This window comes from Apodemus sylvaticus, chromosome 3, assembly GCF_947179515.1.
Source record: "Apodemus sylvaticus chromosome 3, mApoSyl1.1, whole genome shotgun sequence".
In the NCBI taxonomy this organism is placed as follows: domain Eukaryota; kingdom Metazoa; phylum Chordata; class Mammalia; order Rodentia; family Muridae; genus Apodemus; species Apodemus sylvaticus.
The window spans coordinates 143,338,712-143,366,398 of record NC_067474.1 but is presented as its reverse complement, the minus strand read 5'-3'; the positions used below and the strand labels follow the sequence as shown (position 1 = coordinate 143,366,398).

The window sequence follows — 27,687 nt, the reverse complement described above, 5'->3', positions numbered from 1 at the left end:
TTGTTGTTGTTTGTTTTGTTTTGTTTTGTTTTGTTTTTGAGACAGGGTTTCTCTGTGTAGCCCTGGCTGTCCTGGAACTCACTCTGTAGACCAGGCTGGCCTCGAACTCACAAATCCGCCTGCCTCTGCCTCCCAAGTTCTGGGATTACAGTGCACCACCATGCCCGGCTCAAACCAAACCCTAGTTTAATCTTCACTTTTTTTTTTTTTCCTTCGAGACAGGGTTTCTCTGTGTAGCCCTGGCTGTCCTGGAACTCACTCTGTAGACCAGGCTGCCCTCGAACTCAGAAATCCACCTGCTTCTGCCTCCCGAGTGCTGGGATTAAAGGCGTGTGCCACCACCGCCCGGCTAATCTTCCGCTCTTTTCCTTATCTCCACAGCCTTGAACGAACCACTTCCTTGCTCTAAATAATTATTTAGTTCAGGGTCTATACAGGGTTAATTACAAAGAATTTGTGGGAAACGAGGCCTTACCATAAAGAAGAAATAAAAACAGAAATAGTTGAGAGGTTGGCACAGTTTGTTCAGTACATATTCCTTCTAGTCTCCCTCCAGACTCGTCTGTCTATTCCGTTCCTAATTGCTATCTTTAGTGGCTGCGTTCTCTTTAAACCTGCGCCTAGCCTGTCATCTCTTGGAAGGAAGGGGGCGTGAGGGTTAAGAACGCGTTTAGCATGGTATAAAAGGTTTGTCCCTGTCAGGCCGCCGTCGCGCAGGTCCGCCATATTGTCGGCCGAAGCTGCCGCTGAAGCTACCGCTGCGGCCGCCGCCAAGTCTGAGCGAGCGGAGCCGCGATGGGTGAGTGAGACGGCTCAGCAGATGGGTGTTCGGGCTGAAGTGTTGGGGAGCGGGGTCTGACGAGGGCCTGTCTCTAGTCTGAAGCAGATGTCTGAAGCATCCAGATAGGTATGGGAGGAGAAAGCGGATCGGGAGTGCCCCTCAGGCCAGTTTAGGGCCGGCGTAGGGCCGCACGGAGCGCAGCCCCCGGGGCTGGTTCCGGACTGCTAGCGCCCCGGTGTTCCCACGTGGTGGCCTCGGGTCGGAGCTCGCGCTTCCCGGGGTAAGCAGAGCACTGCCCTGTCGCTCCGCGCCTGCTGTCCGGGCTCCGGGCGGCAGGCCTGGATTCCGCCGCGGAGAGCCTGCTTCCATGGGCACTTGGCCGGCGCTCTTCTGAACCAAGTGAAGTCCTACCTGCCTACGTAGAGGGTAGAGTCCTCCGGAGAGGAGACACTGGCAGGCCAGCTCCGGACAGGTAACCAAGGGCAGGCCGGGTCCAACAGAGCTTGGGCCTTTGAAGGCCACGAAAATGTCCCAGTCGGCGCAGGAATGGAGTGGTTCGGCTAGACTCAGTGACAGCTTTCGTAGTGTTAGAAGGACCAAAGCCAGGACTTCTTGGCACAGACAGGTCAGAGACTTATGGTTTCTGGGCCAACTCTGGTTAGAAAAAAAAAGAGACCTGTTGATCTTTTTGAAGAGGATTCTGGATACGGAGGCCGTTTCCCAAAAGAATATGAATTCTTTGAATTCAGAAACAAAGCCAGCATTGGTAATATATTGGCATCAGTAAAGTGAAAAACTTTAAAGTTGCTAATCTATATGTGCAGGTATCCTTGTCAGTGCATACGGTGTCTTGTTTAACCTAATTGCAACCTAGTGGGATAGGTGCTGCTGTTATTCCTGCTTAACAGATGGGGAAACTGAGCCTTAGAGTGGTAAAGTAACTTATCCAAGGTCACACAGTGATTAAACCTGGGTGATCACTCCTGAGCCCTAGGAATTAACTGGTGCCTTTTATGGCCTGGCCCTCTAGTGGTGGGATAAAAGAGGAAGGGGATAGTTTTAGCCCTGCATAAAGTTGTGAAGTTGTGTTTTGTTATGGGCCCAGTTTAAAATCTTTTGAGTGAAACTAAAAAAGTTTAGAGTGAATTGCTGAGCCCCCCCCCACTATTGTAAGAGTAGCACATTTCTTTAGTTTGATATAATCTCTGATTCTGAAGGAACATAAGTTACTTTCTCTGCCAGTGATTTCAGAATCAGATCTGGCCTGCCACTTCCTACCTCTCTCTCATCCAGTTACTTAATTTTCAAACAATTGTACAGAGAGAAGGTGTCAAACACAGTGCAACAAGCCCGATGTTCCTCCCTTTCTGAGCCTTCACGTCTCTAGGGAGTAGTGGTAACCTAACAAGAGCTCTGCAGACAGCATAGCCTTCTTCCCACCTTCAATGCAGCAGTTCTTTTTCCTAAAGCAGTCTACACTTTCCAGATCCTCTGAAAAGTATAGATTGATTTTAGGAGCTTAACTAGAGTCCTGGAGGGAAAGGTGTAATCTCCGAGATTCCTTTTTACAGATTGAGAAACAGTCTCTAAGAAGCTAACATAGCTAATCAATATCAGCCAGGAATGCCATTCTTCCACATTTTACTTCATATCAGCATCTAGGATTTAAGATATTCGTCGGGTGGTGGTGGTGGTGGTGGTGGCGGCGGCGGCGCACACCTTTGATCCCAGCACTTGGGAAGGCAGAAGCAGGCGGATTTCTGAGTTGGAGGCCAGCCTGGTCTACAGAGTGAGTTCCAGGACTGCCAGGGCTACACAGAAACCCTGTCTGGAAAAAACAAAAATAAGTAAATAAATAAAATCTTCTTCTTCTGATTAGTCACAGTGTATAGTCCTCTGTAGTTTGGGTAATCTCCTTACAACAGTAAATTGATGCTTGAGAAGCTAGGTAACTAGTGCAAGGCTAGCAATCTAGGCCTGTTGGGTACTGGTTATAATGCAGCCAGCCTTCCCCCAGAGGCTGCCGTATTCACTGCCTCCTATGTGCACCTTCCAGAGCCTGTCTTTTTTTTTTTTAAACAGAAAGTGACTTTTTTTTTTTTTAAGATTTGTTTATTATATGTAAGTGCACAGTAACTGTCTTTAGACACTCCAGAAGAAGGAGTCAGATCTTGTTACGGACAGATGTAAGCCACCATGTGGTTGCTGGGAATTGATCTCAGGACCTTCGGAAGAGCAGTCAGTGCTCTTAACCACTGAGCCATCTCTCCAGCCCCTACTTCCGTGACTTTTTTTAAAAAAAGATTATTATTGTTTGCCAGTTTGTATTTTAAACTGTTTTAGAAAAGAGTTACCTGGAAGCTGTATGACTGATAGCTGGTGCATAGATGGAACTTGCTAAAGGATCAGCAGTGTTCAGACCTTTACAGGTTCAGATACTTTACAGGTTAATTCATTTAATTCTGAGGTTCTCATGTTTTAGTTGAAGAAACTGAAGCACAGGAACTCTTATGTTGTGCTCTGCATAGTCTGGTGGTTTGGTTTGGTTTGGTTTGGTTTGGTTTGGATTTTGTTTTGTTGTTTTTCTGTAGTCTGGGTACTGAACCTAGGCAAAATCCTAGAATGGTCAAAGAACAGTCATGAACCACTTCTGTAAGAGTGTATGATTCAATCCGTACAATATGAAGCTGATTGTCTAGAAAACACATAGCCGAAGACTTGGTCAGTCTGAATGAGTTCTTTAGTGGTTTGAAGTTACTAGCCCAGCATGGTGGTTTGCACCATTTGTCCAGACTACTTAGAAAACTGAAGCTCGGACTTTTGAGCCAACAATCAAAAGAGCCTGGGCAACCTAACTTCTTGTCTTAAAGAAGTTTGAGCTGGGTGGTTGAACCAACTCAGAGGCCAAGGGTGATTGCTGCCAAGCCTGAGGACTGGGGTTAAATCCCTGGAGGCTATAGACTCCCTCTTCATGAGCACAGACTTATAAACTGGACTGGAGATAGGACTTAGCAGTCAAGAGCACCAGCTGCTCTTTAAACTGGGGTTTGATTCACAACTGTCTTGTAACTGCAGACCTAAGGTGTCTGACACCTTTAATGGCAGTACTCGTAGCACAGGCATCTGAGTTCAAGGCCAGCCTGGTCTACAAAGTTAGTTTCATTCAGGACCCTTAAGACTATAAAAAGAAACACTGTCTTGAAAAAGAAACAAAAAGCCCTTTAAAAAAATGAGTGCTTTGCCTGTGCGTATATATGTGTGCACACTGTGTGTGTGACTGGTGCCTACAGAGGCCAGAGGGGACACCAGATTTCCTAGGCCTGAAATGATGGATAGTTTTAAGCAGCAACGTGGTATGGGAAGCAAACCCAGGTTTTTTTCAAGTAATTCTAAAGCACTAAGCCATCTCTGCAGCAACTAAAAAGTTTATTCATTTTATGTATATGCAAGAGTGTCTGTATATATGTCTGTACCACATGTATGTATATGTAAGAGTGTCTGTATATATGTCTGTACCACATGTGTGTATATGTAAGAGTGTCTGTATATATGTCTGTACTACATGTGTGTATATGTAAGAGTGTCTGTATATATGTCTGTACCACATGTGTGTATATGTAAGAGTGTCTGTATATATGTCTGTACCACATGTGTGTATGTATATGTAAGAGTGTCTGTATATATGTCTGTACCACATGTGTGTATATGTAAGAGTGTCTGTATATGTCTGTACCACATGTATGTATATGTAAGAGTGTCTGTATATATGTCTGTACCACATGTGTGTATATGTAAGAGTGTCTGTATATATGTCTGTACCACATGTGTGTATGTATATGTAAGAGTGTCTGTATATATGTCTGTACCACATGTGTGTATATGTAAGAGTGTCTGTATATGTCTGTACCACATGTATGTATATGTAAGAGTGTCTGTATATATGTCTGTACCACATGTGTGTATATGTAAGAGTGTCTGTATATATGTCTGTACCACATGTGTGTATATGTAAGAGTGTCTGTATATGTCTGTACCACATGTATGTATATGTAAGAGTGCCTGTATATATGTCTGTACCACATGTATGTATATGTAAGAGTGTCTGTATATATTATATGTCTGTACCACATGTGTGTATATGTAAGAGTGTCTGTATATGTCTGTACCACATGTATGTATATGTAAGAGTGTCTGTATGTATGTCTGTACCACATGTGTGTATATGTAAGAGTGTCTGTATATATGTCTGTACCACATGTGTGCTTGCTATCTATGGAGCCTGAAGGTGTCAGATCCTCTGGAACTGAGATGAGATAGTTGTCAGGAACTGAGCTAGCTCCTCTAATGCTGTAAGCACCCAACTATCCAGCTGAAGAAGTGAGAAAATAGATGTCTTTTTTCTTTTTGTTTCTTCTCCCTCTCCCTTTCTCTCTCTTATCCCCTCTTCCCTCCTTTCCTCCCTCCCCTCCCCCTTTAGGTATCTTGGGCTTTTTTATAAAACAGGACCTTCAGGGCTGGAGAGATGGCTCAGCAGTTAAGCACCGTCTGCTTTTTGAAAGGTCCTGAGTTCAATTCCCAGCAACCACATGGTGGCTCACAACCATCTGTAAAGGAATCTGATGCCCTCTTCTGGTGTGTCTGGAAACAACTACAGTGTACTCATGAATAAAAAATCTTTAAAAAAAAAAATAACAGAACACGACCTTCCTCTCTGTAGCACCAGTGGCCTGGAACGTTCTACCTCAGCTTCCCCTGGGCTAGAATGACAGGCAAGCTCCACCACACTTGGCTGAAAAACAAACAGTTTGGGTGCTAACAAGAAGGTTCAGTAGTTAAAAGCATTTATTATTGTACAGGATCCAAGTTCAGTTCATAACAGCTTGTAACTACATTACATCTGCAGGCATCTGTGATCACCCCAACACATGTACATATAGGTACAGACATATAAAAATAGAAACATTCTAGAGGTTTGGCTTGTTTAAGAACATGTGGTGGGCCATGGTGGTATACGCTTGGATTTTCACAATCCCAGTCCTTTTTGTTTTGTTCTATTTTTTTGTTTTTTTATGTTTTTGTTTTTGTTTTTTTTGAGACAGGGTTTCTCAAAAAACAACAACAACAACAAAAAGACTTATTTTTAGTCTGAAGAGATGGCTCTGGTTTAGAGCATTTGTTTCTGCAAAGGACCCAGGGTCAATTCCCAGCACCCACATGGCAGCTCACAGCCACCCATAACTTCAGTTCCAGGGGATCCAATATCTTTTGGGGGGCGGGAAGATTTATTTATTAATTTTATGTATATGAGTACACTGAAGTTGTACAGATGGTTGTGAGCCATCATGTGGTTGTTTGGATTTGAATTCAGGACTTTCAGGAGAGCAGTCAGTGCTCTTAACCTCTGAGCCATCTCTCCAGCCCCCAACACCTTCTTCTGACCCCTGAGGGCACCAGGCATGCATATAGTTCCCTTATATGCAGGCAAAATAATTTGTGTACATAAAAATAAAAGAAATAATTTTTAAAATGATTTTTCTTATGTGTACTTAGCTATGTTTCTGTGTGTATGTGCCTGTGAGTGCAGATACTGTAGAGACCAGAGAAACGCATCAGATCCCCTGGAAGTGGAGTTCTAGGCATCTGTGAGCCGCCAAGTGTGTTGTATCCAGGGACTCAAGCATGCATCTTCTACAAGAGCAGCAAGTGCTCATAACCACCCAACAGTCTCTACAGCCTCAGAGAAGGAACGTGTTGTGAGTTTAGGTGCAGTGTCTGCTACCTGTGGGGAGCAATGGCATCTCCGGCCGTCACACGTTGATAACTGCTCACTATTAATTTTCCTGAAGGGACTAAATTAGCAATGCACTCCAGTCAGCCTAGAACTCAGAAATCTGCCACCCAAGTGCTGGGATTAAAGGCATGTGCCACCCCCCCACCCCCCCCCCCACCCCCCCACCCCCGGCTTAAAAATATTTTGAGACATGCCTTTAATCCCAGCACTCAGGAAATAGAGGCATCTCACAGATTTCTGAGTTTGAGGCCAGCCTGGTCTGCAAAGTGAGTTTTAGGATAGTCAAGGCTACTCTGACTGAGTCAGAAAAACTCTGTCTCAAAAAAAATCACTTGTATGCCTAATACCAGCGGAGGCCAGAAGATAACCTCAGATTCCCTGGGATTGGAATTACAGGTGGTTGTAAGCTACCCTGTGGGTGCTGGGGAGTGAATTTAGAGCCTTTGGAAATACAGCTGGTACTTGCCACTGAGTCATTCATTTTTCCAGTCTCCAAATGTCTTTTATTGGTGCTAAGATAGGATAGTGAAGTTTTCTAATTAGTTTTTGGCTGCAAATAATGGAATCTTTTAAACTTTTATACTTGTAGCCAGGTAAGCCAGAACACCCGCTATCTATCTATCTATCTATCTCTCTCTCTCTCTCTCTCTCTCTCTCTCTCTCTCTATCTATCTATCTATCTATCTATCTCTCTATCTCTCTATCTCTCTATCTGTCTGTCTATCTATCTATCTATCTATCTATCTGTCTGTCTATCTATTTTTATCCCTCTTGCTTTACTCAGCCACCCAAGAGGAGACACTAAACACTCTCACCTGAGCGTCTGTTTCATTAGTAATACCAAGTCTCTCTTCTGGCCTGGTACACACCAGCACAAACTCTAAGGCAGAAAACCTTATCCATCTTGGACTCTTTTTTTTTTTTTTTTTCTTTTCTGTATTGCAGTTGAACACTGTGTGATACTGTCACTTCAGTCTCTCCTGAGCTACTTTTCTTTTAGGTTTGTTTTTTTTTTTTTTTAAGATTTATTTATTTGTTTATTTTATGTGAGTACACTGTAGCTCTTCAGACACACCAGAAGAGGGCATCATCGGCTCCCATTGTAGATGGCTGTGAGCCACCATTTAGTTGCTGGGAATTGAACTCAGGACCTCTGGAAGAGCAGTCAGTGCTCTTGACCACTGAGCCATCTCTCCTGCCCAGTGTAGCTTTTTCTTAAAGCACAGCTTCATAAAGGATATTCTCTAGCATCGGTTAAGCTTGTGAAACCTCACGCTCCTTAAAATGATGTGTAAAGGGGGACTGGAGAGAAAACAGAAGTGAAGATGAAGTGTAAGTGACAGAGCCTGGTGGGGGTGGCACAGTCCTAGCACTAGGGCGCCAGAGCAGATAGAACTCTTGAGTGTGAGGCCAGCCAGGACTACACTGTGAAACCTTGTCTCAAAAAACCGAAAAAATAAAAAATAGGGGCTTTGAGAGTCACAACTATCTATTCACATAATTTTGTGATATTGTTTTTGTTTTGTGAGCCAGTAGCAGTGCTGCTCTTGAACTGTTAAAAGCTTAAGATGACTCTGTCAGTAAATCCACTTGCCTCAAAAGCCTGGTGACCTGACTCTGCATTTGTCCTCTGACCTCCACAGTATACTTGGCACACTGGCCTGCATACACACCGATACAGACACAATCCTAATAGATTTTAAAGAAAAACATTTCTAAATTATTCATTCTAAAGAATAAATTTTTATTGTATTAGAGTGAACATGAACATGATTGAATTAAACTTAATTAAAATTAAATTAATTAAATTAAAATATAAGCTTCCACCACACAATAGTGGCGCACGTCTTTAATACCAGCACTTGGGAGGCGGAGGCAGGTGGATTTTCTAATTCCAGGCCAGCATGGTCTACAGAGTGAGTTCCAGGACAGCCAGGGCTACACAAAGAAACAAAAAAACCAAAACCAAGAAAAAAAACCCTTCCATATTTCAAGGGACACATGAAAGGGAGGCTGGAGATAGCCCAGTAGGTGAAGAACTTGCTTAATGAGTGTGAGAACTTGAGTTCAGATCCCAGAACAGGGGGCAAAATTTCATGGCAATTGCATTGAATGTGTAGTAGAGACATCTTAACTATTCTGATCCACAAACAAGGATGGTTTTACCAATGTGTGTGTAATTTTGTTTTTAAACAGGGCTTCTCTGTGTAGCCTAGGCTGTCCTGAAACTCAGGAATCCACCTGCCTCTGCCTCCTGAATGCTGAAATTGAAGGCTTGAGCCAACAATGCCAGGCAATTTTAGTTATTTTTATGTTGCATAAGCATTTAAGTGTTCTGTCTTTCCCTCTTTGCATTTGTAGCTCCTCCTTTTCTCCCGTACCTTTACCTTTTAACCTTCATTCCTTTCTTTTTGAGACAGCCTCACAGAGATTTGCTGGATGTAATACCAAATTTTTGCTATCAACTGTGTATGTTTATAGTAATAACTAGGTAGACACAGACTTTGGGCCAGTCTGGTATTTTATCTTTGTAAGACAGGAAGTGACGTACATTTGAGAAGAGCATCTCTGGATGTTTGGCTTACTCATCTCTGTGGTGTTATTATCCCACCCTTCAAGTGTCAGCATTATAGCTGACTTTGTACCCTGGAGATTTTTTATTTGATTTTTCTAATGATGTAGGTGTTGGCTCACCCATTAACTTTAGATTTGGTCTATAGAGAGAAATTACTATAAAAGAAAATTATGTATTGTGAAAATGAGTTCCTAAATATAGATGTGACTGAAGTGGGCCTCTCTTAAGCCTGAGGGAACAAAGCACTGTCTCTGAGATGGGGGGATCTACAGTAGCAGGACGTTTTCCCATGCTTCTGCAGATGCTCATCCTTCTATTCTTTGTTGCCTGCTTCTCCAGTGAAGTCATAAGTAGATATTTGTGATAGTTACTTATCACCATGGTAACTGAAGAAGCAATGTGGTTCCTATTTCAGTTTAACTGTCAACTGTGCTCAAAGGAGAGGACAGCCTCTGGGACAGCACAGGCTCAATCATGAAAAACTATGTGTCAGGTAATAAAGGGCGGCATTCCACAGGAGCTCGCTTTTTGTAGTCTTGCCTCTGCCTCTAGGGACCCAGAGGAGAGGCCACTGTAGATCCTCATAAGTGTGTGTGTGCGCGTGCGTGCGCTTGCACGTGTGTGCACATGTGCTGTTGTGTGTATGTGGAAGTCAGAGGACAGTTTGCAGGAAATGATTCTCTCCTTCAACTGTGTGGATCCTGGTAATAGAACTGGGTCCTGAGGCTGGGTGGCAAGAAGCATCATCTACTGAGCCATCTTCATTTGATGGCTTGCATTCTTGTTTACATTTTTTTTTTAAGATTTATTTATTTATTATATGTAGGTACACTGTAGCTGTCTTCAGACACCAGAAGAGGGCGTCAGATCTCTTTAAGAATGGTTGTGAGCCACCATGTGGGTGCTGGGATTTGAACTCGTGGCCTCTGAAGAGGAGTCAGTGCTCTTAACCGCTGAGCCATCTCTCCAGCCCTTGTTTACATTTTTTTAAAGATTTATTTATTATATGTAAGTACACGTAACTATCTTCAGACACCCAGAAGAGGGTGTCAGATCTCATTATGGATGGTTGTGAGCCACCATGGTTGCTGGGTTCAGTGCTCTAAACTAAACCACTGAGCCATCTCCAGCATTTTTATTTTTAATGTACATGTGTTTTTATATACCTGATGCCCCATATTTGTGCAGACACCTGGAGAGATCGGAAGAGGCATCCGATGCCCTGGAACTGATGGTTATGAGCTATCATTTGGGTGCTGGGAACTGAGCCTGGATCTTCCACTAGAGCGCCACACGCTCTTACCCAGTTAATCATTTTTCCAGCTTCTCTGGTTGGGTTTATTTATTTGTTTGTTTTTAAGATTTATTTAGTTTTACTTTATGTATATATGTGTTTTGCCTACCTGTGTGTGTGGTACTTTCAGAGGTTAGAAAGTGGCAATGGTTCCCAGGGAACTATAGAGTTTACAGATGGTAGTCAGCCACCATATGGGTTCTGGGAATTGCACCTGGGTTCTCTGCAAGAGCAGCAAATGCTTTAACTACTGGACCATCTCTTCAGCAACCCCTGCCCCCAAGATAATAATTCTTCATGGACTTTGCCAAGTGAACTTCCCAAGCAGTCCTAGAGAGACTAACCAGAGATGCGTCTGTTTCTCCATTCCATTTCTTTTCAGAGCCAGATCTCATTTGCCATCTTCCTGTATTTTCTCTCTGTTGATATTCTCGTTTTGATCATGTGTGAAGAAGAAATGCTGCACTCACAACTCTGACAATCTCCTCCCTTCTAGAGACCATGGCCAGCCCAGGGAAAGACAATTATCGAATGAAGAGCTATAAGAACAATGCCTTAAACCCTGAGGAAATGAGACGAAGGAGGGAGGAAGAGGGCATTCAGCTTCGGAAACAGAAGCGGGAACAACAAGTAAGTTACCACAGGTTGACTTCTCAGGTGCACCATCAGGACGCTGGCCAGCCTCTGTGGCTGCCCTTTCCCTTTGTCCTTCTGCCTCTGGCAGGGTGGTTCTCACCCCTCCTAACGCTGTGACTCTATAATACAGTCCCTCATGTTGTGGTGACCACAACCATAAAGTTATTTTGTTGTACTTTATAACTTAATGAGTCATAATGTAAATATCCGATGGTCTTAGGCGACCCCTACCCTTAGAGGGATCTCACCATAGGCTGAGAAACACATTTCCCGGTATAGTGGTTTATTTGTGTAACAGGCTAGTCATCGGATAGTGTCCTTGTTTGTTTTGTTGGTGGGCATGCATGTGTGCAAGCTCTGTGTGTAAGACTTTGATATTACAGTCTTTCCCATTTGCTGTCCACTTTAACTTCCACACTGAACCTGGAACCCACTGACTGACTTGACTAGCCAGTGTGCTCTAGAGATCCTGTCGCCTAAGTGCTGGGATTATAGCTGTGCACTGCTGTACCCAACTTACATACTGGGGATCTGAATTCCGTTCCTCATGCTTGCTCTGTAGGCATTTTACTCACTAATCCATCTCCCCAGCCTTCTGGGTTCCTTTTGTAAAGAAATGTTGGAAAATTTGAGAAAGGAAAAAATAATTTCTTACTCCTTTTCTAAGATTAACTGACTGGTGTCATCTTTACCATGCGTTGGAGATGCAGCTTCCTGTTCCCTGTGGTTTCCCTTGCTTGATTGATTGTCCGGCATACAGCCTCCCAGTGGCAGTCCTCACCTTGAACCTTGGCTGAGCCTGGGTTGCCTTTGTTTGTGGTGTGCTGATCACTGCTGCGTGGGCCAGCCTGTCTCCCCCATCTGACTGCAGTAGCGCTGAATGACAGACACCCTTTATGAGCGATGGGAACTCAGACTCACACACTGAGCCATCTCTTAGCCCTGTTTTTTGTTAATCTTTTAACATAAATTTGGGGCTGGAGAAATGACTGAGATGTTAATGGTGTTTACTGCTCTTGGAGAGGACCTAGGTTCGGGTTTTAGCACCTACAGAGTGGTTTACAGTCATGTGTGACTCTAAATCTAAGAGCTATACTCTTCTGGCCTCCATGGGCTCCTACATGCATGTGCCATACCTGAACTCACTAAGACAAATATGCATACGTGGTTTTGTTTTTTAATTTAAAAACTTGAACAAAACTTATTTTGGTAGCTCATGCCTTTAAGCCCAGCCCTTAGGAAGCAGAAGCAGGTGGATTTCTGTGAGTTCAAGGCCAGGGTAGTGTACAGAGTGAGTATCAGGACAGCCAAGTCTTTACAGAGAAACCCAGACTGGCCATTCCTTCAGAACCAGGCTACAAATAGAGAGATGAGAGGCAGGAATCAAGCAGAGGTATAAAGAGTAAATTGGCTCAGCCGGGCGTGGTGGCGCACGCCTGTAATCCCAGCACTCTGGGAGGCAGAGGCAGGTGGATTTCTGAGTTCAAGGCCAGCCTGGTCTACAGAGTGAGTTCAGGACAGCCAGGGCTACACAGAGAAACCCTGTCTTGAAAAACCAGAAAAGGGGGCTGGTGAGATGGCTCAGCAGTTAGGAACACTGACTGCTCTCCCGAAGGTCCTGAGTTCAAACCCCAGCAACCACGTGGTGGCTCACAACCATCTGTAATGAGATCTGACCCCTCGTCTGGTGTGTCTGAAGACAGCTACAGTGTACTTATATATAATAAATAAATAAATAAATCTTAAAAAAAAAAAAGAAAAACCAAAAAAAAAAAACCTTCTGTGTTAAATATACTTAGGACAAACCCAGCAGTGGAGGTACATGCTCTGAATCCTAGTACTCAGGCAGAAGCAGGTGGATCTCTGAGATCAAGGCCAGCCTGGTTTAGAGATCAAGTTCCAGGTCAGCCAGGGCTACACAGAAGAAACTGTCTCAAAAAAGAAAAATGCCCAGGCCAGAAACTGATCAATCTTACCATTGGCACTACCAGATGTAATCATGCAGCTCTAGATTTGATCAAGTAACCTGCTTTTATCACACTTCTTTCTCTTCCGGGAACTCCCTCTGTAGACTAGGCTGGCCTCAGTGATCTGCCTGACTCTGCCTCTGGAGTGCTGGAATTAAGAGGCAACCAGCCAAGCAGTGGTGGTGCACCCCTTTAATCCCAGCACTTGGGAGGCAGATTTCTGAGTTCAAGGCCAGCCTGGTCTACAGAGTGAGTTCAGGACAGCTAGGGCTACACAGAGAAACCCTGTCTCAAAAACCAAAAAAAAAAAAAAGATAGGAGACCACTTCCCCATCTTCCTTCCTTCCTTCTCTCTCCTTCTTTTTAAAGATTTATTTATTATGTATATAGCAGTCCCCTGCATGTGTATGCCTGAAGAACAGAAGAGTTGTGAGCCACCATGTGGATGCTGGGAATTGAACTCAGGACCTCTGAAAGAGCAGTCAGTGTTATTAACCCCTGAGCCATCTTTCCAGCCTCTTTTTCTTTCTTAATGTTTTTTTCATTCCCCCTCTCCACTACACAAAGTGAAAAAGTTTTTTTTTTAATATTTTTTTAAGGACTGTGAGCAAATGTATCATAGAAAACAAAACTTGAAAATGTTTCATGTCTGCTTAAAGCTGGCCTCATTTCCTCATGCTCGTATTTTCTTGTCGTTGCATCATAATCTTTTTGTGAGTGATGTCACCCTCTGCCTTCTTTTCACTTTTCAGCTTTTTAAACGGAGAAATGTAGAGCTAATTAATGAAGAAGCTGCCATGTTTGATAGTCTGCTGATGGATTCCTTCGTGAGCTCTACAACTGGGGTAAGCCCTTCACGGCACGGTCTCAGCTGCTGTCAGGACAGAGATCAGATGGGAAGCCTTTCCTTGCCTTTTGTGGACAGTGAGCAAGGAATCCACTCTGATGCAAACCCCTGAGGAAATGTTTAGGGAGGGTGCACCACAGCTGGGAATTACTTTTAAATATTGTATCAGGTGTGGATTGCATAAGTCCTCCTCCTGGATCTATTATGCCCTCCTCTTGATTGATGATCTTACAAAGCAGAATGCCGTGTAAGATGGTGTGCTGCTCCCTTCTGGCTTTAGTATTGACCCGCAAGATCATAAACCTATTTTCTATTGTAGGAGAGTGTGATCACAAGAGAAATGGTGGAGATGCTCTTTTCTGACGATTCTGACTTGCAGTTAGCAACCACGCAGAAATTCCGCAAACTTCTTTCCAAAGGTATAGAGCCTGGCCCTTCCCGGGGGCCCTGTGGCCTCTTTGCTGCCCCTTGCTCACCCTAACTTTCCGGCCAGGTATCCTCTGAATAGGTCAGGTAGGCATGTTCCACTTTATACTTGACGTTCCTGCTTCTAATAATCCTTTCCCCAAAAATGCCTAGTACTTCTTCAGCTACCAGCTATCTTGTTTGTTTTTTTGTTTTTTAAGATGGGGTGTCTCTGTAGCCCTGGCTGTTCTGGAGTTCTCTCTGTAGACTAGGCTGACTTTGAATTCACAGAGCTCTGCCTGCCTCTTCTTCCCAAGCGCTGGGTGCTACCACCACCCAGGAAGTCTTTGTTAGAAGGGAAATCTGTAGACTAGTGTTGACCACCTCTCTCTCCCCTTTTCTGATGTGCTTACAAGTAGGAAGCCACAGGTGAGCAGACCTCAATCAGGCTGCCTTTATACTTGTAACATGCCAAGGATATTCCGAGCTGTAGATGAACAGAGGGCAGTTTTGGAATGTTTACAAAAGTGGTCAGAGCATCTAGGACTGTGAATGGATCAGTCCCAGCGTCTGACTTTTCATGTCTTTCCTGTCTTCTTCTAGAGCCGAGTCCTCCAATAGATGAAGTTATTAACACTCCAGGAGTAGTCGAACGGTTTGTGGAATTTCTGAAGAGGAATGAAAATTGTACATTACAGGTAGAAGCTCTAAGGTGGAATGGCCAGCTGAGAGTTCCTCACATGACAGTGGGCTGTCTTTGTGGCATACCTTAAGGAAATGGGAAAGTAATATGGGGAAATTACATTCCTTAAAACAGCTTCAGGGCTGGGCCTGGTAGTACAGCCTGTGCCCCTAGCAAAGGTAATAAACCTCCAGGTTTGAGGGCAGCCTGTTCCCCACAGTGAGTGTCTTTTTAAATGAGAGGGATGGGGGAGGGAGAAAACTCATCAGATTAAGTAAGGTACACCCATCAATATGACAGTGTGACCTGGACACATGATAGAAAGATTGAACTGATTCCTGCAGGTCTGTAGATTGTCCTCTGACCTCCACAAGCATGGTATGATGCACAGATGAATACACAGATACAAAAAATGGAAAGGTTTTGGATCATAATAATTATGTGAACCTGGCTAAGTTTCCACAGTGTGTACATACAAAGATGGGGTGGGGTGAAGCTTTAAGCCACACTGATACTTTCAGCATGCAATAGGCTGGGACATGAGGATTGCCACAGGGTTAATAGAGGCCTGGGCTACATAGCTAGTGAGATGGGGTGAGCAGGGTGGGGCGGGAGAGGACCCTAAAGTTTTTAGTTTCAGAGATCTGAGAATGTGATACATTGTTTCATTATAAATCGAGAGAGTTGTGGGCAATAGTGATCCATGCCTGTAATCCCAGCACTAGGGAAACAGAGGCAGAGGCAGGTGGACTTCTGAGTTTGAGGTCAGCCTGGTCTACAGAATGAGTTCCAGGACAGCCAGAGCTACACGGGGAAACCCTGTCTTGAAAAACCAAACCAAATCAATCAATCAGAGCATGTAGTGCACCTGTAACTTACCCTGATGCAGATGCTCTGTCTGAGTCTCTGTTCTCCAGAGATGATAATGAGCAGAGCCATCAGAACTTCTTGAGACACGGCACATGAAGGTGCACTGGCTCATGCCTGTAGCTCCAGGATGTAGGGAACAAGCAAAAGCTCAAGGCCAGCCTCGGCCACAGAGTTAGAGCTTAAAGAAGGAGTACACCATCACTCCTACCCTTGTGTCAAAGATGAAAACTCCTGGGTCATTAAAGCCCAGTCCCCCTGCCTGTACACATGTGGCATGCACTTCACCTCTCTGCTGCTAGCTAAAGAATGTCAGGTTTGGTTTGGCCTTTTGTATGTGTTGGAGATTGGCTGTTGTGAGGCAGATGGAGGGAGGGCTGCTCGTTCTGCAGTGACCTCTCATCTGTGTCATGATCTCCTTTTCAGTTTGAAGCTGCCTGGGCTCTAACAAACATTGCCTCTGGAACCTCTCAGCAGACCAAAATTGTCATTGAAGCAGGCGCTGTCCCCATTTTTATAGAGCTGCTTAACTCAGACTTTGAAGATGTACAAGAACAGGTAATGCTCAAGAATTGGCCAATGTTTTGGCAGTACTTACAGTATAATAAAAACAAATATTAATACATATTTGGAAAAATGAACAAGTCTTGAAGCTCCATGTATGAAAATTGGTTAGCCTGTGATGCTTTTCTTTCTCTTTTACCTCATGTAGATCTGGTCCAAGGTAGAGAGTCAAGCCTATCTCTCTCTCTCTTCCTACTGGAAGGGATGATGACTTCATAGTTTGGTGTCATATGGCAGCCTGTCTTTTCACTGAACCAGGTCCTCCAGGGGAAAAGCTCTCACAGAGCAAGTGCTCAGCAAGAATAATTCTAGACCCTAGAATCTAGGTAGCTCACTCACTTCAGTATGCTGACAAGCCCTAATGCTGTCCTCAGCCTGCCAGACCACATTGTAGCACTGATTGTAAGTAGTCACAGAAGCTGCCAGGCTCTGGGTGACAGTTCTCTCATCCCTTTTCAGGCAGTCTGGGCTCTTGGAAACATAGCTGGAGACAGTTCAGTTTGCAGAGATTATGTCTTGAATTGTTCCATTCTTAATCCTTTGTTAACGTAAGTAATCAACGGCATCTGCACCTGGGGGATCTACAGGGTGGAATTTAGGGGGATGTTTACTTGATCCCTTAAGATAATAAAACCCTGAGTGGTGGTACACACCTTTGGTCCCAGCACTCAGGAGGCAGAGGCAGGCAGATTTGAGTTCAAGGCCACCTTGGTCTATAAAATGAGTTCCAGGACAACCCAAGTTACACAGAGAAAAGCCTGTCACAAAACAAATCAAAACAAAATCAAATTACCATACCCAGCGTAGTGGTGCACACCTTTAATCCCAGCCCTTGGGAGGCCAGCCCAGTCTACATCAGCAAGCTTCAGACCAGCCTGGATGACAGTCACCCATTTCAAGAACAAGATAGTGCTAGGTTCCGGGTTGTCCTCTAGGATTTATGGCAGCAGTCCTGTGCTAGAGCGTCAGTGCTCAGGTGATGGCTTCATTGTTTACAGACTCCTTACTAAGTCCACACGACTGACAATGACACGGAATGCAGTCTGGGCCCTGTCAAACCTCTGCCGAGGGAAGAACCCTCCTCCAGAGTTTGCAAAGGTGAGAGCTACCTACCAGCTGTAAGTGATACCAGATCCCATCATAGGATTTCTTTTTACGTTTTGGGAAGACCCATGAGACTCTCTAATCATGTGAAAGAAAAAGGCAGTTGTCAGTGTAGAGGGCGTTTTTTGTGCGCCAGGGCAGGAAAGGGAAAAGGTGGCCCTGCAGGTTTGATGGCATTCCCAGGGTATGGAGTTCCATGTTGGGAAGGGAGAGCTATGATAGGCTTAGTGATAGAGCTGATGTAGCCCTGTGCTCAGTCCTACTCCGCTTCCAACAGGTCTCTCCTTGTTTGCCTGTATTGTCTCGACTACTCTTCAGCAGCGACTCAGACTTGCTGGCAGATGCTTGCTGGGCCCTCTCTTACCTGTCCGATGGCCCCAACGAGAAGATCCAGGCAGTCATAGACTCTGGAGTCTGCCGGAGATTGGTAGAACTTCTGATGTGAGTAGCTTCAGTTAGTTCTAGAGGGTCAAAGCTTCCTTAGCTTTACCAAGGTCCAAGATCTCTAGCCAAAGTGAGGCATGGCAGTGTGGCTGTAATTAATCCCAGCATTTGGGAGACTGAGACAGGAGAGTAACAATTCAAGGACAGGGTGGGCTGCAGTATAAAGACTGTCTCAGGTCTGGAGAGATGGTCAGCGGTTAAGAGCATTGACTACTCTTCCGAAAGTCCTGAGTTCAAATCCCAGCAACCACATGGTGGCTCACAACCATCTTCAATGAGATCTGACTCCCTCATCTGGAGTGTCTGAAGACAGCTACAGTGTACTTACATATAATAATAAATAAATCTTAAAAAAAAAAAGACTGTCTCACAAAACAGAGTGGGGGGTGGGGAGGGCGGGGAGGGGGACTATAAACAGCAGATTGCTGACCCACCCAAAGGTCTGGAGCTGCACAGAGTGCTGCCAGGATTGGTTTTCAGCAGGGCTGAATGTGTGTGTGCTGTTTCTCCACTGATAACTTCTTCCCCTGTAGGCACAACGATTACAAAGTGGCATCTCCTGCCTTGAGAGCTGTGGGTAATATTGTCACTGGGGATGACATCCAGACCCAGGTGAGGAAGAAAGGGATGCCATCCATCTTAGCTCAGGTCAGCAGTGGGGGAACAGAGAGAGCTGCCTGTGGACAAAGTCTTCCTATATTACATATGGTCTAGCAGAGAAAGCATGTTTAAAGTAGTTCTAGCACTCTCTGTGTTCTCACAGTTCCTTCTCTTAAATTAGAAACAAATCGTCCCTTTGGTACTTGTGCAAAGAAAGCAAAATGGAATGACTAGATTTACTGGGACAGTGTAAAGGTGAAGTCTAGGCCATGATCCTTTTGATACACTGAAAGCTGTGGGGTCACCAGTGCTTCTAGGCCTAACATTAGGGTCTTGTAGGCATCACCTTATGCTAACCTTGTTAGCTGTGTGGCATCCATTGCAATCCTAGCACTTAGGAGGTAGAGGCAGAAGGCTCATCTAGTTCAGGGCCTTCTTCAGCTACATGAAACCCTATCTCAAAAACCCAAAATAAGAAAAGTATTCCTTACATACAAACCAGTAGCAGAGTGGCTATGCATCTGCTGAGGAGGCTGAAGCAGGAGGGAAGGAGCCCAGAACTCCGAGACCAGCCTGTGCAGTACAATAAGGTCCTGTCTCAGAAGAGTAAAATAGTGTGACCTTGCACACGTGTCCACATGGAAATGTAAGATAAAGTAGAAATGATCCCGCAGGGAGGGCACCAGAAGTTTCCCTTGTTCAAAAGTTAGAGCTCTGCTGATTTCCTGTCTGACTTTACCAACAGGTAGTCTCCATGAATTAGTGTATACTTCAGTGCCTCTTGCTGTTGATATGTAGCTTTATTCCACTGGACTGCTGTAGACCCTCCTTCCATGGAGAGTCTACACTACATTAGTCCCTCACAGCTGCTGGCTTAGTTAGCATAATGTCTTTGTTTCATCTGTGTCAGAATTCATGGGTCAGAATTCTCATTGAGGGTCAATGATATTCCAGTGTCTGTATACTATTTTTTAAATTCCTTTATCCATCTTGCAAACATTTTTGTTATTTCTACTTCTTAGCTATTGTGAATAATGCTGTTATGGACCCTGGTATGCAACTACAAAGTCTCTGCTCTCTTTTCTTCTGGTCTTGTATATGCAAAAGAGATTAGATAACATGCTAATTTATGCTAATTTGCAAGTTTAGCTGCTGTGTCATTTTATGTCTCTACCAGCTCTGTTCCATGTTCCAGTTTCTCCCTCTTTCCAAGACATCTCATTTTCTGTTATTTTTCTATCAGCCATTCTAATGAGTGTAATTGCTGTCTCCTGGTTTGATTTTGTTTCTCTATTGATAAGTGATCTTGAGCCTATTGTGATGTTTCTCTTTTTGGAGAAATATCTTTTCAAGCCCTTTGCTCATTTTAGTTTGATTGCTTAGGGTAAGAGTTCTTCATAGGGCTGGAGAGATGCCTTAGTGGCTAAGAGCACTGGCTGCTCTTCCAGAGGTCCTAAGTTCAGTTCCCAGCAACCATACCATGACTCACAACCATCTGTAGTGGGATCCAATGCCCTCTTCTGGTGTGTCTGAAGACAGCAACAGTGTATTGCTATACATAAAATAAGTCTTACAAAAAGTTCTTTATATACTCTGAATATTGACTCTTAACAATACAGGTAATATTCTGCAGGTTCGCTTTGCACTGTTTATGGTATCTTGATGCATATCTATCTTTAATTGGATTAACAATAAATATCTAATTTTGATACATTTCTTGTGCTTTTGTGCTTTAGGTCATTCTTAACTGTTCAGCCCTCCCCTGCCTCCTCCACCTGCTGAGCAGCTCTAAGGAGTCAATCCGGAAGGAAGCTTGCTGGACCATCTCAAACATCACCGCTGGCAACAGGGCTCAGATACAGGTAGATTTGCTTTCCAAAAAAGCATTTTGTTCCCATTAGAAGCTAGAGCCAAGACAAAGGGCAAGCTGTGTAGCTCAGTAGTAGGATGTTTGCATAAATGAACAGCCTGGATTCGATGCCCAACACTGCCAAAACAATTGGGGTCGGCATAGCCAGTTGGTCCTAGTGGCAGCTAGGTGCTCGCTCTACCCTTTCCCCCTTCTCTAGTACGAACAAAGAACTTGCAGGTGGGTTAACGGGAAAAGCCTGAATTGTGATTCTTATACTAGGTTTGCTCTTTCTTCATCTTCCATCTGTTTTTTCTCCTTAAACTGTCTTTCTGCCTCCCTCTGTCCTCCTTCCTCACCCGTCTTTCAGGCTGTCATAGATGCAAATATCTTCCCTGTATTGATCGAAATCCTTCAGAAAGCAGAGTTCCGTACAAGGAAAGAAGCAGCCTGGGCTATCACCAATGCCACGTCAGGAGGCACCCCTGAGCAGATCAGGTACGCTGCCCTTCCTTCCGAGTCTGGAGTGGTGTGCGTGCTCCGTTGCTCACGGTGCTCCTGTGACTGATGGTTTGGATGGGGAAAGTCTAGCTTAGTCTTAACCCTACTAAGCTTTAACTAGTAAGCTGGTAAGTGATCCTGGACTCTGGAGGAGATTGCTGTGTTGCTGTTGGTGGTGGTTGAGACAGATTAAGACAGGATGACCTATCCTGTCTCTGCCTCCCCAGTGCTTGGGGATTGTTGTTTGTGTTTTGTGTGTTTGTTTTGTTGGGATTAGGGCTCCGTGTCGGCTAAGTTCTCCCTGAGTTTTTGGTCCCCTTGCATCAGCCATGGGGTTTGACGACATGCCTCGGCCAGCCTCCAGTTTGTACCTATGCCCCTTTATGCTAGTGTTCATCATCTGAACATTAGGAGGAACTGTGCAAGCTGGATGTGTCTTTCCCCTGATTATAACCTACTAAAGGGAATAAAGTCTTCACATACTAAAGGGGGAGAGGAAGAACCCTTGACTTAAACATTAAAAGGGAAATATAAGATGAACATGATGGTGCACCACTTAAGTCTGAGAACACTAGAGACAGAGACAGGTAGATCTCTGCATTCAAAGTCAACCAGTCTATGAAGTGAATCCCAGGCAAGCTAGGGCTACAAAGAAATTGAAGAGTGAACATGAACATGATTGAATTAGACTTAATTAAAATTAAAATGTAAGCTTCCACCGGGCAGTGGTGGTTCACGCCTTTAATCCCAGCACTTGGGAGGCAGAGGCAGGTGGATTTCTAAGTTCAAGGTCAGCCTGGTCTACAGAATGAGTTCCAGGACAGCCAGGGCTACACAGAGAAACCCTGTCTCAAAAAAAAAAAGAAAAAAAATCACCTTTAAAAGGGGTACCTGGGGTAGGGATGAGGATTAAAAATAGCATTATATAGTAGGCCTTTTAAGATAAATGAACAATATATTAATGTCCAGGAATCATAAATCTGAAAGCTTCTCAAATTTGACCACAATTTAATAACCTCAGAATGGAATATTCTGAGTATTGCTAAAGAGGCAGGGTCCAGACGGCAGGCCATCTGTACTGTCAACCATGGGGCTTGTACTCAGGAGAGGAAGGAACCTGAGGAGTTTCTTAATGTGTCTACGGTGACAATTTTGTAGCCAAGGTGACAGTAGGACTCTGTTCATTAGGGAATAGATCAGTGGCAGAGAGGGGATAAAGATAAGGTGAAGACTAGGAGGTTAAGAACAAGAAGAGTACCCTGTTGGGTGTGTGTGAGGGAGACCCCACGTGTCAAGGTTCCTGGTGCACTTTCGTGTTGTGCATTAATGTGGAGCGTACACCCTCTCTGGTCCGCAGGTACCTGGTATCACTGGGCTGCATTAAGCCCCTGTGTGACTTGCTGACTGTAATGGATTCAAAAATTGTGCAAGTAGCCCTCAATGGACTAGAGAACATTCTTCGGCTTGGAGAGCAAGAGGGCAAGCGTAGTGGCTCAGGGGTCAATCCCTACTGTGGCCTCATCGAGGAAGCCTATGGTAGGTTCTCTCCTTGACCCCACCTATGTCTGTTGGTGGGGAAGATGTTGGAACACATCCAATGTTTTGTGAAACTTGTGTTTTTTTACTTTTTACTACATTTATCTATTCCTTTGTGTTTGTGTGCATGTATGAGTGTGGAGTGAGTACATGAGGAGGGTACGTGTGGGATGAAGGTCAGAGGATAGCTGAAGGAGTCAGTTCTTTCCCTCACCGTGTGGGTTCCTAGGATTAGAGTAAGGTTGTCAGATCTGGAAGCAATCACCTTTACCTGCTGAGCCATCTCACCAGCCCTTCAGTCTGTTCTAGAACCAGTGATGAGTTCCTGTTCCTGCCAGGCTGTCCCAAACACAGAGTTTCAGACCTTTCTTTGGGAGTAGCTAACATGTACTGACTAGCCAGGTAGATAGAAGTAATTGTTATCACTACCAAGTTTCCTTGTCCCACCATCTCCTCCCTCTGAGGAGCCACAGGTCAGTGCTGTTCCCATAGACGCCACCGACCTCAAAATGTATACAATGAGAAACAGGACAGAATTTGGTACTACTACCAGGAGCTAGAAGACATGCATTCCAACAGTCTCTCCTGGAAAGTACTAGATTTCCTTAACCATACCTTCTCAGAAGAGGCAAATCGTGATTAGCTCAGAGTTAGCTTACAAAAGAATTCCATCTAGAACCTCTGATCGCTCATATTGTGCATGTGTGTGTAGACCAGAGGTCATCCTGAGGTATCATTCCTCAAGAGCTTACATCTTAAGGTTCACTGAGTAAGCTTGGGTAACATGCCAACCGGTAAACAAACCCTAGCTGTTTTGTCCCAACTGTGTCTGCCCTCTCCACCCTGCTAGGGCTGCAGATCCCACCATCCTACCTGGCCTTGCATTCTGGGGAGTGAGCTCATGTTTTCAGATGAAGCACTTTGCACACGTCAGGGCTGATAAGCCCCTGCTGCTTTTGTTTGGGGACCTGCACTTTAGGAAAGGAAAGGTACAGAGCTGTTTTCTTCTTACACCACAGGCTTGGACAAGATTGAGTTTCTCCAGAGCCATGAGAACCAGGAAATTTACCAGAAGGCCTTCGACCTCATTGAGCACTACTTTGGTGTGGAGGATGACGACAGCAGCCTGGCTCCTCAGGTGGACGAAACGCAGCAGCAGTTCATCTTCCAGCAGCCTGAGGCCCCGATGGAGGGCTTCCAGCTATAATGTCTGCCTCCGGGGAGGGGAGGGGAGGGGAGCACCAGCAGCCAGCAGAGGAGCAGCCTTCTGGTGGGCAGGAGATCAGCCACCCCACCAGCAGCCACCGCACACCTGCTGCCCTGGAGACTGTGCTCTTGACCTGCTCATCCCCTTCCCTGGAGGGAGCGCCCTCTGGACGGACAGAACCATCTGAGGCTCACAGTGGGTTTTGAGACAAGAAGGGGACGTGTGGGTTTCTCTTCCTTACACTTTATTTTGGCTGCACACATGTCTTTAACCCAGGAGCCCAGGGGTAGACAAAGGAGGACTGAGGTAATCAATTTGCACCTTTAAAATTTTTTTCTTTTATTTTCTTTAGTGGTGACTTCCTTCCCAATTATCTTTCTTCATCCATCCCAGTCCTCTGCCCTGCCGTGTATAACTCTGGGGTACTTGAGCAGATGGAATATTCCAGAGGGGGGAGGGGGGAGGGGGAGAAGTCCAAAACAAAGTGTTCTTGCTCTGACCGAATATTAATCTTGTATGCTTGGATTATTTAATTTTTTCTTTTGCACATTTTTCTTGTATTAAGGTTATTCTTCCCAAAAAGCTGGATTTAGGAACCCAGCTGCCAGCATTGTCTGGAAATAGAGGCTGATGGGGAGGCCCCTGTGAGACTGAGGTTCCTCCCTCCCTCCCTCCCTCTGATCTATGCCTGAGACCTCTTTAGTTTGGGAGGATTCCCCCTCACTCTCCTGGAGCAAGTATCCCGTGGAGTGGAAGGGAGGGCCCAGGCCTTTAGACAGGGCTTCTCCTGTGTCGCTACTGACCCTGTTTCCCTCCCACCTCCTAAATGGTGCAACCCAACTACATTTGTTTACTTGAAAATTCACCTCAGAGTTGAATGAACCTCTGAGGTGGCTGTCTTTTCTCCTGAGCTTGAGATGGAGGCTGTGGTCCTTCCTTCTCCTGAGGAGAAAGTCCTTGCTCTGATGACCCCTAAGTTGCAGAGGAGGTTGGAGTTAGTGTCGTGTATTGGGATAGTCATGAATCCCTGCCTTTGGCCTTTCTTCTTCCTTCTGCCATTGCTGGATCATGTATATTTCACTTCCAAAGGAGAGAATGTCCAAAAGTTCTAGTTTTTTTTTTTTAGTCTGTATTTTAAGTAGGTCAGTCTTAATTGGTCTTAGGACAAACTGGATGTGATACATGAGGAAGACCAGAAAGACAAGCTTCTGCTCGCAGGACTGAACTTGGTCCTTATTTTCTCGGCTTGCATTCTGGGCCAGCACTTGGGACCAACTCTCACTTCTGGAACCTTGATGAAGTAAATCAGCTGGGTCTGATTGTTCCCAACCTAAAGGGAGCAAGGAGGGCCTCAAGGCCTGGTGAAGTCTGCTGCTCTGTTCCTTGCTTCCAAGCAGAAAGCATCCTGCCTTCTCTAACTCAGTGTCAGCCACTGTTACCCACAATAAGTCATGACACAGCTGCCTCCCCTGTTACCAGGGAGCCCTGTCGGCATCTCCCTTCTGAGGACCCTTGTACCTGGCTTGCATTTCCCATTTCTTGTGTGTTATACAGATTCCCCACCCCTCCTTCCCCTCCCTCCCTCTCTGTCTTTCCCTTCCTCTTTCCTCTCCCTCTCTGAGTAAAGCCAACTCAGTGCCTCAGTGGCTGGCCTGTTTAAGGGGTTACTCAGTACACTAAAACCGAGCACTGAGAGCAGGGAGTGGGGTGCCTTGTCAGACCAGCTGTGGAGGTGGCAGCATGGTGCCACATTGTGGTGACCCCCCAGTCCCCCTTACCTGCACTTTTCTCTCTAGATAGCCCTGTTCTTTCTCCTGTTCCCTCAGATCTCCCTGTGCCTCACATGTGCAGATCTAAGAGTCAGGTTCTTGCTGCTGGCCTCTGCCCTTCCATCTGCTGTCTCCGTTAGCTTGGAGTTCCTGCTCCAGATTCTAAGAAAGGTAGTTCAGGGCTGGCAGTTGATATTTGATACTGAAAAGTTCAACCACCATTGGACCACGTTGTTGAATGCCTTCTGGGAAGGCAAGGGGCTGGGCCTTTTTTTACCTGGCTGAAACTGCTCCTAGTTCAAAGAAAAGTCCTCCATGATGACACCATTGCCCTTATCTGAATAGTAGAATACTGAACATCTCAAGTGACAGTTAGGACCCTGGCCCTGGAGCCAGATTCCTCAGCATGAGACACCAATGTCCTGCTGTCCTCTGCCCTTTCTCCGATCTCTTGCTTCAGAGCAGATCCTGTACCATGTGGAAGAGGTTATGTATCTGACTGCTCTGGGTGTTCCACACAGATCAGCTGTAGTGACACAGTCTGCTCCTGGCCCATGGCTACAGGTTGCAGCTCTCCCCAGTGACTGCAGCCCTGGAAGTTGGTTGCAGCCTTTTGGTATGGCCATGTGAGTTCCAGCCTGATCGGCACCATTGTTACTTGGGTCTGTGCACACAAGTGCTTCCGATAACCTGGTTTTGAAGACCTTTGGTGTTCCCGTTTCCTGGGACCTTGTATTGACTGCGTCTCCTTCCTTCTACACCTGGCACTCATCCCTGGGAGCCTGTGCTCTGAAGCTAGCCCTGGCTTAGAGCTGCAGTTGTATTTAGCTGAGGGGAGGAAAAGAAGGTGCTTACTCATGGAGTTTTTTCCTCTGAAACCTAGCCGGTACAAAGACACACTTGCCACATGGAGGAAGTGTGTTTCTCCTTCTGTCTGCCTGCCAAGCTAGCAGCTCACGGCTCTCCATGTCCTGGAGTCCTCTGCTCTCTTCTGTTCAGACCTTCTCTTCTCTTCCAGGCTCACTCACTTTGGTCCATCCTCTTGGGTGGTCTTCGGGCTTAGATTCTAACTTATCAAAGGCAAAAAGAAGAGTTTCTCCAGGTCCCTGCAGACCCAGGAGAGAGACAGGATGGTGTCGAGAGTCCCTGGCAGGCTGGGCTGGGGAGTGCGCAGGGCCAGGTGCACTGGGCCATAGATACTGAGCAGGCGCAGCCTAGCCGCACTTCCGGGAGCTGATAAGAGAGCTTCCTGGCTCATTCTAGACCAGTCTCATCCAGTATTTTTGTTTGTTTTACCTTTTATATTCTTGTGTTAAGCCAACAAACTGAGAATTTGCCCCTCTAAGGAACCATGTGGTGTGGATACTAGCTGTTCTTTGGCCAAAGGCCTTCATAGCTGATTCAGTCTCCCAGTCCCACCCCAGAATCAGACATGCATGGCAAGGGAAGAATCTGTAAGGTCAACTCCAACCAAATCTGAATGAAAGCTTATTTTCCTTCTGAGAGAGCATCTTGTTAGAAGCCTGAACTATGCAGGGCCAAAACTGGCTATGAGAAGAGCAGAACCTGGGTAGTCCAGATACCAGAGGGAAGGCTTCTGTGACCCCAGTGTCCTCGAGGGCTCGGGCTCACCTGCCTACTTCTAGGCCAGCCTGATGTCTGATGTTCACACTTGCGCGAGTTGATGATGCCCACCAGCCCTGCTCTCCCCTGGCTCTGATTTTAAGGTTTTGGTTTAGAGAAAAAACCAATATAGCATGTGTGGGGAGCTGTGAAGGAAAACTGAGACTGCCTAGAAACCTGTGGGGCTCACACCATGAACCCTCAGAAGCTGGGCATGCGTATTGGCATTGCTAGCCAGCTTTTTTGGGAAACAACCTTCTCTGGCCTATTATATAAATGAAGAGGGTATGAGGTCTCAGCTACACCCAGCAGACGGAACGTCACCCAGGGACAGTTTGGGTTTCCAGGTAAGAACCCTAGAAAGGTGAATTTAATCCTCACAGGTTTTGTTTTCCAAATTTATTTGCTTTTATTTTTCTAAGAACTGTAAACTCTATTTTTTCATGTTCTCAGGGCCCCTGGGTAGACAAATAAAGCTTGATTTCAGAACAGAAATAGGCCAAGAAACCATGGCATTGAGTGTGCTGAGTCCAGACAAATGATATTTATATACACATCCAAATTTGAAGAGAAAATGTATTTCTTTAGGTTTCAAACACTGTAATAGATACAAAGCAAAAATAAAAACCTGTTGCAAAGTTCTAA

At 45.2% G+C, this 27,687-nt stretch overlaps 1 protein-coding gene across 2 annotated transcripts; it reads left to right on the top strand.

Annotated features, from left to right (window-relative positions):
- The first annotated feature begins 685 nt into the window (after positions 1–685).
- On the top strand, positions 686–27,687 carry Kpna6 (karyopherin subunit alpha 6). Of its 2 annotated transcripts, none has more exons than XM_052177480.1 (14): positions 686–799; positions 10,938–11,071; positions 13,797–13,889; positions 14,211–14,310; positions 14,900–14,994; positions 16,272–16,403; positions 16,869–16,957; positions 17,408–17,507; positions 17,791–17,954; positions 18,491–18,569; positions 20,294–20,419; positions 20,777–20,904; positions 22,265–22,443; positions 23,463–27,687. In XM_052177480.1, exons 1-14 carry the CDS (start codon positions 796–798, stop codon positions 23,648–23,650), a joined length of 1,611 nt encoding a protein of 536 aa, XP_052033440.1. In that variant the 5' UTR covers positions 686–795; the 3' UTR covers positions 23,651–27,687. The 2 variants fall into 2 exon arrangements, with proteins under 2 accessions (XP_052033440.1, XP_052033441.1); XM_052177481.1 differs by lacking the exon at positions 686–799 and adding an exon at positions 1,055–1,253.

Coding starts and splice junctions, on each gene's coding strand:
- Kpna6 (XM_052177480.1), top strand. Junction 13,890..14,210: donor TCGTGAGCTCTACAACTGGG/GTAAGCCCTTCA, acceptor TTTCTATTGTAG/GAGAGTGTGATCACAAGAGA. Junction 17,955..18,490: donor AGATTGGTAGAACTTCTGAT/GTGAGTAGCTTC, acceptor CTTCCCCTGTAG/GCACAACGATTACAAAGTGG.